This window comes from Lipotes vexillifer, unplaced genomic scaffold, assembly GCF_000442215.2.
Source record: "Lipotes vexillifer unplaced genomic scaffold, Lipotes_vexillifer_v1.1 scaffold524, whole genome shotgun sequence".
Lineage (NCBI taxonomy): Eukaryota > Metazoa > Chordata > Mammalia > Artiodactyla > Lipotidae > Lipotes > Lipotes vexillifer.
The window spans coordinates 1,523,184-1,539,079 of record NW_006774722.1 but is presented as its reverse complement, the minus strand read 5'-3'; the positions used below and the strand labels follow the sequence as shown (position 1 = coordinate 1,539,079).

Here is a 15,896-nt window from a genome sequence, read left to right as displayed (position 1 = left end):
GCTCCGAGCAGGCCCTGCGGGCCTGGCTGGGCAGTGCCTGCACTGCACGCTGGCACCTGTGGAAGAGCTGGGAGAACAGGTGGCGCTCACAGCAGGCCGGCGGGTGGGGGGCGGGGGGGCGGCCCAAGGTGCCCCTCGGCCTCTTCGCTCACCGGCCAGAGTGAGACACACAGCGCGCTGTCCAGACAGGCTGGCACCGAGAACGGCCAAGAGATCAATGCTGAAGCAGACCTGAACAAATGGTGTGTGTGTGTGTGTGTGTGTGTGTGTGTGTGTGTGTGTGCACGCGCATGTGCACGCACGCTGTGTGCATCACTCCTTACAGCCTTCTTCTCATTTAGTCCCGACAACCACCCTAAGAGGCAGGTATTATTATTATCACTCCCATTTTACAGACGAGAACACTGGAGTCCAAGGGATTAAATGAGAATCCTGCCATTGTTACATCGCTAAAAGCCAGGATCCAAACACTCCAACACCCCAGGGCTTTTCCCACCCACCACACCGCTCCTCTGTGCATCAGCAACCCAGGAGATTTAAACAAATGAAAAATGTAAGTGCTAGTTTACACACTAGTCACATTATTTTAAAATTATTCAAATTTAACATTTTACAAGAAACATTTCTAGGATGCTGAGTCTCTCTAGGATACGAATATACTCAGTCTGGGGCAACAGCTCTCCATCCTTTCAGTTACAACCACCATTTTTTTTTAACATGAAAAAATTTTGCACACTAGTATACAATAGAACTTACACATCTTAAAACCAAATGATTGAACTCAATAATGTTCTGAATTTAATTTTCAAATCAATCCACAGTAGTATCTACGAACAAATGAAAAAAACTGCCCCCACTCCTCCAAGGCATGGAGCAGATGCTGCCACCTGGAGCAGCTCAGGGCCTCCTAGAGTCCCTCTGTGAACCTCCGGTTGGGAAGTGGAACTCTGGGACTAATCTGCAATCTGATTTAAAGCCGGACCGCGTTCCGGATTTTGAGACGGGGAGAAGGCTGGGAAGAGCAGCCTGCGGGCCCCTTCTGTCCTCACCTGCGTGATCTCTTGGGTGGTTATTTCGATGGCATGCTCCTGCTCGAGGCTGTCATCCAGGGTGGGTCTGTTTAAGTGCTGGTCATGAAGGCTGGCTAACTCCTTCATCTTCTGTTTAATCCGGCCAACATCGTACTGTATCTAAACAAATGAAATCACAGAACATCACTGTTGCCTGCCAGGTATCTGTCTGCCTCTGAGACAACTGGCTACACTCACAGTATGGAGCTCAGTCTTCAGCCAACTTGTAGCTGCCTGAGCAACTTTTAATTCAAACGACCAGACATTCAAATAGCACTCCTCCTGGTTACACAGTTCTTCAGTTTATTTCTATAATTCAGGTAGTTAGTACTAAAACCAAAATCACAAGCGTGCACACACACGCACACGCACGCAAACACACACACACACCCCTTTCTTGTGGTACGTGAACAGAATAATCCTAAATCTAACGTACTTCCAGGGACACTCATTCGAGTCTTTATGGCAGGTATCTTAAAATACGTTAATAATTACCTCAATAAATAAGAGAGTGTGAAACTAACATTCAACTTACTTCATCCACTCCATCCACCCATTTAGGAGGTAACCGCTTTGTCACGCCAATTGCTGCTTCTGGGTCTAAGCTAATGCCCGACACCAGAGCCATGCGATCATCAGCAAGCTACAGGGAAATAAAGGGACATTAAAAAAATTATTCAAATTCAATTTAGATAAGCACAGTCTTACTCCCTTTTACTGCTGCTCCCTAAGAAGATTCAGAAATGGAGGAATAAATGCACTTCCCTGTGTTACAAACTTGCTTCTGATACTGCTACGGTATGGAATGGTTTTCCTGTCTCTTCATGCATCACTTCTTAATTTCCTTGGGCATACTTGTGAACATGCATTTGACTTGCTCTGGCTATGGAAATGTAATGAAAAAGTCAACAAAAGATCCTTACAAGAAAAACCTTAGTACTATACTATGATGGGATGGCATGAACCTCAGCAATTAATTTGATCAGACAGATGCAAGTTAAAAAAAAAATTCTAGGCTGTAAATGGAACTAACACAAAAATGTCACGGTTTACTTACATACACTTAGCTTATTTTGTAAATAGGGCTGATCTAGTTATCTTAGTCACAAGATCATTAACCATGTGTTAAACTGTGTGAAAGAATTGCCTAAAACAGTCAGCAAATTATCCACCATTTGGCAAAAGCAATCCTTAAAATTTCAAGGCACTCTTACACTGTCCTTTCCTTTCTTTGGTTAAATGTCCACGGGCAACATTTTCACTTATTTCGAAATGATCTCAACAGTTCTTGTTTACTTCACCTATATAATACACTGCCGGAGGAAGCTTTTAAGAATGGGAGGGAAATCATGGGTTCGGCACGCTGAAGCTGCCCTCTGGCCTGGAGGCAGTGAATGCTGAAAGGGTCCCGAGGTACCCTCTGGAGCCCAGCACTTACAAATGCCAGTTTCAAAAGATGCAAATGATGATCAAAATAGAATGGAAAACAGCACATGAAAGTCCTTTACAGGTAATACTTTGTAAATTTTCTAAATCACACTGCAGAATTGGGTGAAGAATTTATATTGCTTTTCTCCCCACCCCTGCATTTATCTAAATTTATTGTTTTTCATTCATTCGGCAAATACTTGTTTGCTTTTCTAACAATAAAGGAACAAGGCAAAATGTTTAACATCCTCAGACGAAGGGGGAAGATAAATCACATAAGGAAAAGCCTAAATTAAAAAGAACTCTTCAAGTAATAAGCCTTAAATCCCGAGCAGAGAGATTGTAGCAAAATCCCTAAAAGCAAATGAGAGTCCTGTGTCTGCCACCCGTCATGCCTGGGGTGGCGCTGCCCCCACTGGCTCAGGGGACCAGCAGCCCCAGAAGTGTTCCCAGAGTGTCTGAGTCGTGATCAGGGCCAGCGCATTCCGCCGCCGCGTGGACCCTGCAGGGCCGGTGTCATTTCAGGTCTTAAACAAATGGTGCGTCATCCCACCTGCACTATCTGGGGCTCTGCGTCTGTGACACGGTAATTCTCAACCAGAGCCACCTTGTTTGTTTTTAAGAGTTCACTAACAGGAATTTTACATTCTCTTTATTATTTTAATCCCCACAAAAGCTAGGTGAGCTAGGAACTATTATTCCAATCTATAAATGAGGAAATTGAAACTCAAGAAAGTTAACTAGCTTGCCCAGGGTCACAGCGTATTATGTGACAGATTAAAACCTGGATCGGCTACTCCAGAAGCACCGTCCACCCGGATTGGCAGGCGCATGAAATATAACTGTAACTTGCTAAACGCACCAGGACAACAAGCCCTCAGACTTAAACGATAACACCAGACACGGTCCTCGGATCCATTCCCTACCAACTACACCAGGGACTAAAGGACAGGCTCTGGCTGAGCACAGAGGCATCCACAGAGCAGCCTCTCTTGAGGACCATCTGCAGATGCAGCCCCAAGGTGCAGACCTCACTCCACACAGAGCTGCGTATTCCTCAAAAGTCCTGCCCCAAAGTCACCAAGAGCTGTGCAACTTTGTGGAGGGCACGATGACCAAAACGGAAGGGACAAATCACACAATCAGCACCCAGCGTCTGCCAGCTATACAGCAGGCACTGTAGAGTTGCCCGAGAGCAGAACTTGATCTTAAATCTCCAGCTGTTCATACAAAGCAACACCTATGGGTCATAGTTTCTACTACGCCAGTTTATCATCTAACCCACTACATTTTACTATTACACCGTATCTCAATAAAGTAATAATAGGAATTTGTTTTATTTAGAGTTTTTAAACTCACGATTTTGAACTGCTGTTACGGTTTACTAATATACATTAAACTAAAAAGGATACAGAGATGATATTCACCTAAATTTATCTGCACAATAATTAGTATCAACTTCTCTGAAACAAATAAGAAATTATAAATCACATACGAAAAGTCAGTTGAAGTGGATTCAACTCTTTTTTAAGCAGTACTTGATTTTACACCATAGATGTGTTCCCCCAAAAAACGCATGTAAAAGAGTGTGCGAACACACCCTCTTCAAGTGTCCTAAGGAAGCTTGCTAATCGAGAGATCCCCACGTGAGGGGGACAGATGCTAGCCCGCCTAGCTGGCCCTAGCTTTCCCACATGCTGTATCAGGATGTTGCCAATAAGACTGAATAGCTGATTCTTTGAGACTGAAAGCTTTAAACAGGGAAGAATTTGTCCCCTTTATGGTATAATCTGCAGCAATAGCTCATCATGATAAAGAAATGCAGCCTTCCTCAGAAGAAATGTGGCATTTATTTTATCAGTATGGATTTGTAATATATTTCACAGTACGTACTATTTTTTTTTTAAGACTGTTTTGGGAAGGGAAAACCTAATTGAAGATAAATGTCACTTAAAAATGGGAACAAATATGAACATTAAAAAAATACATCTTAAATGCAAAACAATCACCCTTTCAACTTCAGAAACCTCACTGCCAATGTCAACACGTTTTCTCATTTTTAAGATCCAGAATATATCAGTTTTCAAGGTGCCATCCAAGTCAGTTCAGACCTTAAAAAGCTGCCAGATTTTTCATTCTCTTTACTTGTCCCTACTCCGTTCGGTGTCCCCCTACCAAATAGATGGTGTTGGTCATTAAAGCTTTTCTTAATGAACTTGTGCTTCTGAAGTAAAAAAAAAAAAAAAAAATCTTTCTTACTTTTTAAATAAGAAAAAAATTTTTTAATAAAATTGTATTTAGGAGGATTAAGAATTCTTGTCTCTCTGATTTGTAACTCTTGTCCTCCAAGAACTACAGGGTGCACAACCACAACCCAGAGTCATCCAGCTTAACTGCATCAATGCAGGAAAATTGCAACGGATGCTCACAATGGCGCACCCAAAGGCTTCTTGTTCAGCTCATCAAAATTATCTTCTGTTCTTGGTCCACTTTAGACACTGACAACTGTCCCTTTAAAGAGTACCAGACAGTATGCACGAGTGCTTGATCTATGGACGGAACACACACACACACACACACACACACACACACACACACACACACACGAGCACAGTCTTGTAAATCTTGCTGTCCCAAACATACAGCCTTCCTCCTCTTAGCGAACCCTGCCTTTACGAGAAGGCTGATTTGGTGTACCGTAAGATTAAGGAAATGGCAGGGCCCCTGCAGGGACTAGGAAAGTCAAACACAGCCCCTCCCACCCCCTGCCACACACCCATGTAAAAAAACACACCAAGTTCAGCCATAATGCCCTGGTAATAAGAACCAGTAATGACAATTCTGGACTTTTTAAATGTTCTGTGGCAACGAACATTTAAAAAAAGTCCAGAAGGGACGTTGACAATTACAGCCTGGCAGCTCTGGTTTCCACCTGAGACAGTGTGGGAGTGTGTATGATGCAGTCGGACCACAAGCATAACTCACTGGGCTCGGAAGGCTAATAGACAATTAGGCTGAAGAAATCTCAGTTCTTTGAGGGAGTGAATAAGCCTGTCGTAGAAAAGAGACTCAGGGGCTCTCAGCCCTACAGTTTTGTTTTTTTTTTTAATCTGTGATAGTTTTAAAAGTGTTTACTTTCTCTGATTATGAAACAATACATGTTCAAAACTGACACTTCTTTAAATGTGCAAAAAATACAGAAATTTTAAAAATGTGACAGTCACACCACCCAGATACAATGTTACTAGTTTCACTGATTTTCCTTTTTTTCTCAACTCTTATATACATCCTAAAAAAAAAAAAGTAAGGAGCAACAATTACCTGCGCTCTGTTGGTACCGGACCCCCACTGACTTGGTCATTTTAGTCCCAACAACAAAAGTGCAGAGGGGACTCTGCTCCCTGTTCTACAAATATGGACACCGAGGGGCTCACAGACTTTCCTCCTCAATGCTGCCCTCAGCAGGGGGACAGTGAGCCAGCCTGTGGCCCCCACGTCCCTGCTACCTCACCCTGCCCTTCCCAGGCTATATGGTTTGGGAGCCTGATTTTACATCTTGTAATTTTTTAATCGTTCCTCCCAACAACTTGGGAGATGACTTTTGTCCTAGGCGGGGAGTAGATGAGAGCAGAGAGCGGAGGACAGGACCGTACACTGGGCCAAAGGGTGAACGGTGGGTGGGCTTTCTCCCTGGGCACACCTTACTTAGTATTCCTGGAGAAAAACACAGCCTGCTATCCCCAGGGTGCAGCAGATTTTCGAGTTGGTTTGAGTAGGAGAAACGACAAACCAGTGTGAACACACTGCAGGAGGCCACCCGTGACGCAGTCAGGACAGTGTGCTCAGGCCTCACCGACCCAGGGGTGGGCTTCCATCTGACCCACGCCAGGATCGATTCGAAGCCCTACCGCAGCCTTGGCAAGGTGAGGCTCTGGACACCGTTCCTAACACAGCCCCAGCTCCTCGGTCAGCGCCTGGCACTCCGTGGTAATAAATACGCAATTATAATTAGCTGCGTGAGTCAACAATAAATGGAATGAATGAATGAAGCAAATAAAAGACAGGTCATACACAATTCACTTCACTGATACAATGGTTCTGGACAAAGGACAAGAAGGGGAAGTGAGTGGCTCGGGTGGCCAAAGGGCCACGTGGCCCCGGAATGGAAAGGCTTGGAGCTCGGAGGGCCTCTTGGCACGTGAGGTGTGTGTGGCTGGGATGGGGCTCTCCACTCGGGGTCTCTGCTAGAGATCGTGGCAGAGAGAATTTCTGCGGGGGGAGCCAGTGTCTGGAACTTGCTGCCTGAAGAGGAAGTAGAAGAGACTGGAAATAGGTTCAGACGGCGGAGCCCTCAGGAAAGACGACCCTTGACAGGCCCGGCGGGAGAAGTGTTCAAACTTAAGCTGTTCTGCTGTTTGTTTTTTCCCCACGGCCCACTTCCTTTTTGGGGTCACAAGTCCCACATTTCCAAACCGTTCAGTAAGCGGTAGCATCCATTCTTAGATGGATGGGTTTGGTTTTAAATACTAATTGTTTTTTAATGACTCAAGTAATAGATACACATGGTTTAAAAAAATATATCCAACCTACGGAAAAGGTTTGCAACTGAAAGGCAGTTTCCCTTCCATCCCAGACTTTTCCTGGAAGGTATCCACTGTTAATAGTTTCTTCTGTCTCTTTTCAGAAATCTAAGTACACACAAGCCTGAATGTTAGTTATTTTTCTTAAAAAAATAAAATAATTTTTTTTTTTTTTTTTTAAAGAGTAGGAATCGCAGTGTCCAGTGTTTTGCATCAGGCTTCTCCCCCACTTGGCCATGTGTCTGGGAGCTCATTTCCCTGCAGCCCTCAGAGACAGACTGCACTCTTTTTAACAGGTACAGTACAGGGAATTAGAGTTGCTATATAATTTATTTAACCAGTTCTCCACGAAGGACCTTTAGGTTGTTTCCCATCTGTTGTTATTATCAACTAGTAAGGGACCCCATTGGTTTTGAAGACAGTGGCCCTAACCCCACCTCACTGTTCATACTTCTAAAATTAAAACAAAAACCAATGACACCCTCCCACCCCCAATTTTAAAAGGACTCTTTTACAAAGGTCTGCCTTTAGGGAAAATATCTTCAACCCCTTCATGGCTGAAAAGATAACAGAAACACAAAACCAACAATCACAGTTCAATCCCCTTTTTCCTCAACGCTTTTATTCACACGACTAGAATAAAGTGCTGTGAACACGTACCCTCTCCATCTTCTGGGAGAATTGCTAATAAGTGATGAAAAGGCCAAATTCGTGCTGCTAGGAAGCGGGGGCCACGTAAAGATTAGTCAGTCAGCACAACCGGAGGGCCACTCGCTCGGGGCCAGTGACACCTCAGCAGACATCTCAACAGGTCTGGTGGCTCCGGGTCCTGCTTCCTTAGGGCTTTTGCCAGACATCACGTCCTTCTACACCTCTGAGCAACCTCACTGCACAGTCTCAGGAATCAAGGGAGCTGCACGCATAACCCTAAAAACAATCTGGCTTATTTTAAGTGCAAGAAATTTTACTGCTTCCAAAGTTGAGACACTTACCCTACAGTAGTAAATAATGTTCCTAAGCCCTTCTCTAAATCATCAATTCACCCGGTGTGAAAATACATTAAATAAATCCTAAGTATGAAATTGTAAAACACGACAATTAGAAGTAATCAAAACCAATGCTAAAATATGTGTACACTCTTAGCATTTTACATATGACCAAAGATTTCAGAAAAACAGGCATAATTTTATAAACTAACATACAAAAATAGTCAAAACACAATACCTCATCCAGCTCCTGAGAGATATGTTGTTCCCATCAGCCCATCCAGTTAGGGATAGCAAAAAAAAAAGAGGGATGGGGACAGACAGACAGATAAGGGATGGTCAGTTGAGAAAACACTGAGATTTTACGCAACTGTAAAGCTGACTAAAAATAAAGATCCACTAACCAAAGCATTTAAAAAAATCTCCCCATTCTGATTCTTCCTTTAAAAAAAAAAAAAAAAAGCTACATCAATATTTACCTTATTATGTTTTTTATTTTTATTTACCATGATTGTTGTTTTGGTAAATGAGACAGGATACAAACAATAAATAGTTGTAAAAATTAAAATACAATAGAAACAAATAAAACACACTCGCTTTAGTTTCAATAAAATATAATGGTATTGTTTCATAAATATCAAATATCATACACAAGATTCTAAATTTCCCTGAGGAAGACAAAATCAAGAGAGCAAAGCTAAAACGTAATTTTACCATGTCAAATAAATGTAAATTTTAACATGTAAATCAGCCCTGCAAATGCAGCAAAATTAGAAAATGAAAAACCCCCAAAATTGTCTATGGCCGAATTCAGATAATATTTGAGTGACCACATATGTAAGGGCTCTACAAATTAAATCCCGAAGACACGGCTCTCTCCGTGGTAATAAGCAAGCCGAGAAACCACTCTTCCCCGGAGAGAGACACAGGTGGTAAAAGAAAAGAAAAACTCTGCCCATTTGCTTCGCATGCATTATTATTAGTCTAGAAGGCACACAGTTATTTATTATTAGTCTAGAAAGCACACAGTTATTTATTAGGCTATTAGAAAGGCAAGTAAAACAAAACAAAAGGTAAGGAGAGGGTTTTTGTTGTTGTTGTTGTTTTGTTTTTTAAAGGAGGAGTAGAAAGGAAGCAGCACAGGCAGGCAGAAGATTAAGTTTCAATTTAAAACCAAAGGCTCTTTTTTCGATCAAAGTGGAACTCTATCTCCTGAACAGACATTTATTAATGACAGATAATCTGAACAACTAGGTCTTTTTTTTTTTTTAACAGTATTGATCACTGAAATAATTAGTGGTGAATCTCAATAATCAACTGTTGATTTCTTTTTTATGCTGAGCAGTCAATTTAGAAAATAAAAAAAAATAACTTCTTTCTTTAAAAATTAATAGTGCAAATGAAACTGGTCTATCAGGGCCAAAATATTATTAAACAATGACCGCAATAACAGTGTAACCACACAACGTTCCTCCATGTAGAAATTCAATCAGCTGACATTATAGAAAGCTGAAAGTCCTCTTCATTCCTTCTACACTTTGCCATGAGAGCAAGAGAACTATATTTCTATACACACCCTGCCATAACAGTAGTACTACAAGATATTAATAGAGAAGATAGTGTCAAATGGAAATCTGATTTAATTACCTTTTACTTTAAAAAGAATACCTCTTTATTTTTTAAAAGCTTAACATTTTCAGCAAGAAAGCACTGAAGTGGTTTTGTTAATAAAACAAGACACAAGGCAAAACCCCTAATTCAGCATCTCAGTCTGCACATCTGCCTGTTCTGCAGTGGCTCCTTGGCATCCAATCTTTGGATAAAGCATTACTGCAAACCCTGGTTAAGATCTCTGCTGCACATGAGCCTGGCCTCTTGGATTATCAACCAAGCACACACCCTGATCTTTTGGTTTCTACAATTATTAGTTGACAAGAGGTGAAATCAGAATCATGGGCTAGATACGACTCTTTTTTTTTTTTTTTTTTTTTTTTTTAACAAATAGGAAATTCAAGCTTCAGAATATATAAATCCATTTCCCCAAAGTCACAGGGCTGAGATGGGGACAGACCCAGGTGTTCAGGCCTCTTTCCACCCCACCTTCCAGTTTCTCTAATTTTATTAACAATTCAGGGAGTTACTAGTGATGGGCAGCTACTACCATACCACACTGGGAATTAAATTCAGGAGGTCATCTTTTTGAAGAGCATTATCCCCTCCCATTTTGCTACTTAAAAACAGAAGGCCTTTCAAAACTCCCCCTGCCACCAATTTACCAGAAAATTTTGTCAAGACCTGAATTAAAACATTTAGAATTACCATCAGGAAAAAACAAAATATAGCCAAATGAAAACACGGTACTACACATCATCACCTTCTAAATCTTTATAACGTCTACATCTAGGTTTTTGACCTGCCAATGGCATACAATCAAGCAAATACTGAAAACTCCAAGTAGCATGTGGAATTTATTGTCTAAAGAACTTTCTACATAAAACTAAAAAATAAGTGGAAACCCATCTGTGTTTACTCAGGAAGTCTGGAAAAGTTGAGCAAAATGAGTTGGAAATACAGGTCTATGCTATAGTGATATTTACTTTATTTCCGTTACTACCAAAGTAAAAGTTTGCTTCACTTTTATCCAACAAAGTACCCTTATTCTCAAGTACGCCTCTCTGCTCAAATGGAATCTTTAGAAGCAGAAAAGCAAATAGATCTAAAGAGAAATATACAATGATTTCATACTTGGATTCTAAAGACAGAGAACTAACTTTCCAACAGACTCAGCATGGACTAAAACATAGAACTTTCAATATGCAAGTCAAAATGGACTTGCATGGTTGTAAAATGAGATAAAGATGCAATCCCATCGTAAGAAAAAAAAAAAGATTTTTTTTAATGGGTTCTTCCATTCTCCGGGACCTGCAGCACAAGTCCGGGAAAAGCAGCCAGCACTCCTGTGGCCCAGCAGGTAATACAGGGCTCCGGGCCAGGTCTGCCTGAGTTCCCATTCCAGTTCCCTGGCTCACTAGGTGGGCAATACTGAGCAAGTTTCCTAACTCCTCTAAGCCTTAGTTTCCAGATCTGTATCATGAGAAAACACCACCACCTATTTGATGGAGCTCTGTGAGGATGAAGGAGGGTCACACCTGCAGAGGGCTAAGCCCAGTGCCAGGCACACAGTACGCTCTCAATAAATCTTGGCTAATATTATAGTCAAGACTGAAGGACCTCAGTTTTCTTAAAACCGCAGTTAATCCTCAGTTGTTTTTTTTTCCCCCAAAGCACACCATATTTTATTAAAAATAATGTGCTACTTTCAAACTAATCTAAGACCAATTAACTCTAGCTTCCATTTATAGATTGTGCATTATTCTGAAACAGAGAATACATTAAGCAGTAAACACTAACAAAGTAGCTCAAATCCCTCTATAAGATCTGTTTCAGGAGATCAAAGGAAATCACACAAGTCACACATCACCTCATCAGATCAGAACAGCAACTCAACATCTACTTATCATTCATTCAAGACTTTACACATGTTTTCTTGAATGGTTATTTAATGCTGTAAATTCATTCCAGCTCCTTAAAGCTAAGCTGCCTGTAACTGCCTGAACGAGGTGCTGCCTTAAAACCTGCACTTGGCAGACAGAATGTTAAAGCTTCTCCACAGTACTGGAGCTACATTTGAGGATTTCTGCGGTAACATCGGGCTGATGGGCAGGGCAATGCTGTTGACTGTGATTTCCTCCTTTTCAAGTTAAAGCTAAGGATGCAAGCCTTGGTCAGGAGAAACAATATTAAAACAGAATCTGAGAAAGCACTGCTGAATCCACAGGGCCACTAGAAATCACCTAACTCAAACCCTCCATTTACAATCAAGGCAAAAGATGTCAGAAGAGGTTAAAAGCTTGCAGGAAGACCTACATTGTGCGTCAGCCACAGAGTGAGACTTAGCCCTAAATTCCCAGGTTTAAACTCCAGGGCTCTTCCCTTTATTTCACGCTGCCCTGAGGCATAACCGTGATGGGGCATCCAAAACTGAGGCCAAAACAGAATGAATGGGAAATGCCAAGAGCTGCATTTTTGCTGACAGTCTAAAAATTAAACCCCTGGTCTATTTTTAACAATTAGTTTTACTAATATCAACACAACCGAGAATACAATTAAGTAGAATTTTGTTCAGTTCTGGGTGCTGAACTTTAAAAAGCACACAGAAAAACTAGACTTCATTCATAGGCAAGAAAACTTAACCTCTCTGCCTGAGCCGGGACTGCTGAGCTAGAGAAAGCTCCGGGGCACCAGCAAGCTGCCGGGTTATCTCTTCTGCAGGAGAAGGAAGAGGCTTCCTGTGTCAGAGACCCGGGGGCCAGAAGCAGAGCTAGGATCACAGGATGCAAGACACAGACAGAGATGGGGGTTAATAGAGGCAAGGACTTTTTTCGCAGTGAAAGAGGTAGGGGTGACAGCTGCTGGAATTTCCTATCCCCATCACATAATGCGGTCAAGGAAGGCAGGCAGAGGGGTTATCACAGAGGGGATGTTGGGTCAAACGACCTTTAGGTCCCTTCTGGCCCTTGGGACGTTTTGTTTGTTTTGTCACCGCACATCCTCCTTAAATTCCTGCTTAGCTGTGACATATCTGCCTGAATGCGGCACAAACCTGTTTTATGTGCGTGTACAGGTACACACACTCACCCCACCACCACCAACCACCAACTTCTACTTTTTTCCTCCAACTAGGATATGCAAAAAAATATGTGTTTAAATTTTTTGAATGATATGGCTTTATGTGCCCTTTGTTTTGAGGTGTGTAATACACACACGCACGCACAAACACCACTTTACAATCAATTTCCACAGATTTCACCTAAAATAAGGATGTGCAAATTCAGATTTAAAACTAAAAAAAAAAAAAAAAAATTATTTCAGATGTGATTTATTTCTAATTGTGAGATAATTTGCACACCCCAAAATCAAGGTCTACAGCTTTTTCTTCTAACTAGGAAGTAGAAATTTCAGTTTATGAGGTTTTAATTAAGTTACACTCTAGAATTTAGTTACTTCCTTTTTTAATTACCTGAGTTTTAGATAAATATATACAAATTGCCTTCTAATTGTTTTACTTGTGTTTTTAACATGCCAGGTATTAAGTTTTTATTTATGATTTTTCAAACATACAGAAAACTATGTAAAATGGCATAGCCTCCCCCCACATATTCATCAGTAGACTTAACAATTTGTAACACTCTGCCTTATTTGTTTCCTTTATGGGGAGGGTTAAGTATATAAACTAGGTGATGTTTTGACATTTCAATACGAAACATTTCAGGAGACCCCTCTAATAAAGCTAACAAATTAATTTAATTAGTTTAATTAACCAATAATTTCTTAATACCACCTAAAACCCAGTCCATATTCAAATTTTATAGCATTAATTTTGTTTGATTTGCTACATGATTTTGAAATTCACAACTCAGAAATGAGGTTTAAAAATTTTTATGAGCTAGATATGCAGTGAAAAATATTACATCAGTTATTTAATAAAGTTTTAAAAATTGTGTTAGACATAGTTTTCCCCAAAATGTTTATAACATTTTTCCAACTTCCAGAAAAACTGAAAATATTGTACCCTCTATGTAGTCATGCTAACATCTTGACATATTTAATTTTGTGTGTCTGTGTGTGTGTGTATAAATGGTTTCTGTAGAATCAACTGTAAGCAAGCTGAAAATATAATAATTACCCCTAAACACTTCGGAAATTTATGACATGCCATGTTTTTTTCATGCACACAATTAAAATATATAAACGTGTAACTTCTATTTAATTCTAACTTAGGCAAACCATCTTTGTTTAACTGCAAAAATCTGTATTTTAGATAGTCTTAATTGACTACAAGGATCTTTTAAATGATCTAATTGCTCATAATGATCTGAGAAAGATTTTAAATAGTCAAACCAATATATGTAACATTTTAAATGGTGTAATATGTAAAAAATACTTCTTAGTGCTCTGACTTAGGCATGTATTTTTAGTCTGACTTAGAAATCTATTTTCAAGAAAATGTCTGAGTTAGCTAAATATACCTGTACCTTTTCTGACATATCTATTTTTCCAAATTGTACAGTTTAGCTATATATTTTAAAATATTGGACTTAGTTTATATATATATTTAAAATTACCTAACTTCGAAAAGCATTTTAAAAATAGATTTGACTTAGAGATGCACTTTTAAAAAGCTGCCTATCTCAGACACCAGGTTTTTAAACCGTCCGACCAAATGATTAAAAAAAAAAAAGTCTCATGTTATCCTATGGTTCAGTGTATTCTGAACCTTACATGATTAAAAATTTTAAAGCAAAACTTATTGTTTTTAAATCAGTAAAAGACTGATACCTTAGAAAACATTAACGGGAGTTTTAGTTCTGTTTTTTTCTCCCCACGAGGAAGCATAAAATCAAGTCATTTAAGGAACATGCAATTTTTACATCTTATTTAGCAAAACTAAAGTTTCATGGAGGATTTTTTTTTTTTTTCACTCACTTCTACTCTCTATTTCTTGGCTTATTTCAGAACATTCTTTTCAAAATTAGCGCTGGAATTAGCCCGTTCCCATTTTGCACTTACTTCAGTATAATACGACTTCTTTCAGTTTACAAACGTAAAAAAACCTTCAAATTCTTAAGTAAATGAAAAGCTAAACACACTCTGTCCCTCTGTTTTGCTATGCTTTTTGACCTAAGTTTACCGTGATTTTATTCCTAAAACTGCTCACACAGTTTACAATATCTTTTCTATATAAGCAAGCTGGCCAAATACATTTTCCTCTTGTGATTTACAAAAAGGAAAAACTGTTTTTGTAGACTCTCTGTCAATAATCAAGACAGATGGACTGATTTTTGTGAAGCATTTAGATCAAGTCATAAAGAAAAAATGTAAAGGGAATACAGTCCCTAACAGGTGAAATAAATGTAAGATTCCCCAAACTGTATATGTCAAGTATAACCCCCAAGAACCTGGTCTTGGGGTGACTTTATTCTCTCCTCCTCCAATGCTGCTTCTATTCAAACCCAGCCCGTCTACAGCAAGGACCCCCCCCCACCACCACCACCACTACAAACTAGTTTCATAACTTCACTTTTCCATTTAGGCTACCACAGAGCTCATCTTCATCCTCCTGTTTAGATCATGCACACACACCCCCTTATTCAACAGAGCAGGAAACTGAGGCTTAGGAAGAGAAAGGAGCCCCTTAAACAAACAGAAAAGCAACAGCAATCTTTCCAGGCCCTCCCAGTAAAAGATTCTACTGCTGGGCTAAAGAAAGTTTCAGGTTAATTAAATCAAAAACCGTGGGCTATTTGGGGGGTTGATTTTCACATACACACCATGTTCTTTTTAAAAAGTTCGAACGCAGGGAAAAGCTTAATTTCCTGTCTGGGAAATGGAAAACGAAGAAGCCAGCACCTTACAGCCTCACAAACGAGAGCCCCCAGGAACAACAGCGAAGCAATTATTCACAGGGAACACGAAACACAGAGGGTTTGCGAGGCCATTAAAAGAAAACGGACGAAAAAAAACCCCAAAACAACAACTCCTTCCTCTTTGGGGGAAGGGCATCGTGCATTTGCAAGGATCTGGGTCTGCGAGCCTGCAACCCGACCAGCAGAACCGAAGTGAGGCTCGGTCTGCGGGGGCGGGGTGGGGGAGGGGAGCTTAAAACAAAACGGAACGAAAAGGCTTCAGAAAGGCCCAAAGCTTCCAAACCTTAGTGCTAAAACATATGTAAATTGGAGGCTGCGGGTCGCGCAGGGACGGCCGGGGAGAGG

General features: G+C 40.5%; 1 protein-coding gene across 4 annotated transcripts in view; it reads right to left on the bottom strand.

Annotated features, from left to right (window-relative positions):
- Positions 1 to 15,896, bottom strand: part of STX16 (syntaxin 16) — a 22,915-nt gene that overhangs the window by 6,215 nt on the left and 804 nt on the right. For 2 of the 4 annotated variants that reach the window (XM_007449458.1, XM_007449460.1), the window contains exons 2-5: positions 8,303 to 8,314; positions 1,606 to 1,713; positions 1,050 to 1,190; positions 2 to 67 (exon numbers count right to left, since the gene is read on the bottom strand). In XM_007449458.1, coding sequence (XP_007449520.1) covers positions 2 to 67; positions 1,050 to 1,190; positions 1,606 to 1,713; positions 8,303 to 8,314 — 327 coding nt within the window. The remainder of the gene's footprint in view (position 1; positions 68 to 1,049; positions 1,191 to 1,605; positions 1,714 to 8,302; positions 8,315 to 15,896) is intronic. The other 2 variants (XM_007449459.1, XM_007449461.1) reach the window with 1 other exon arrangement.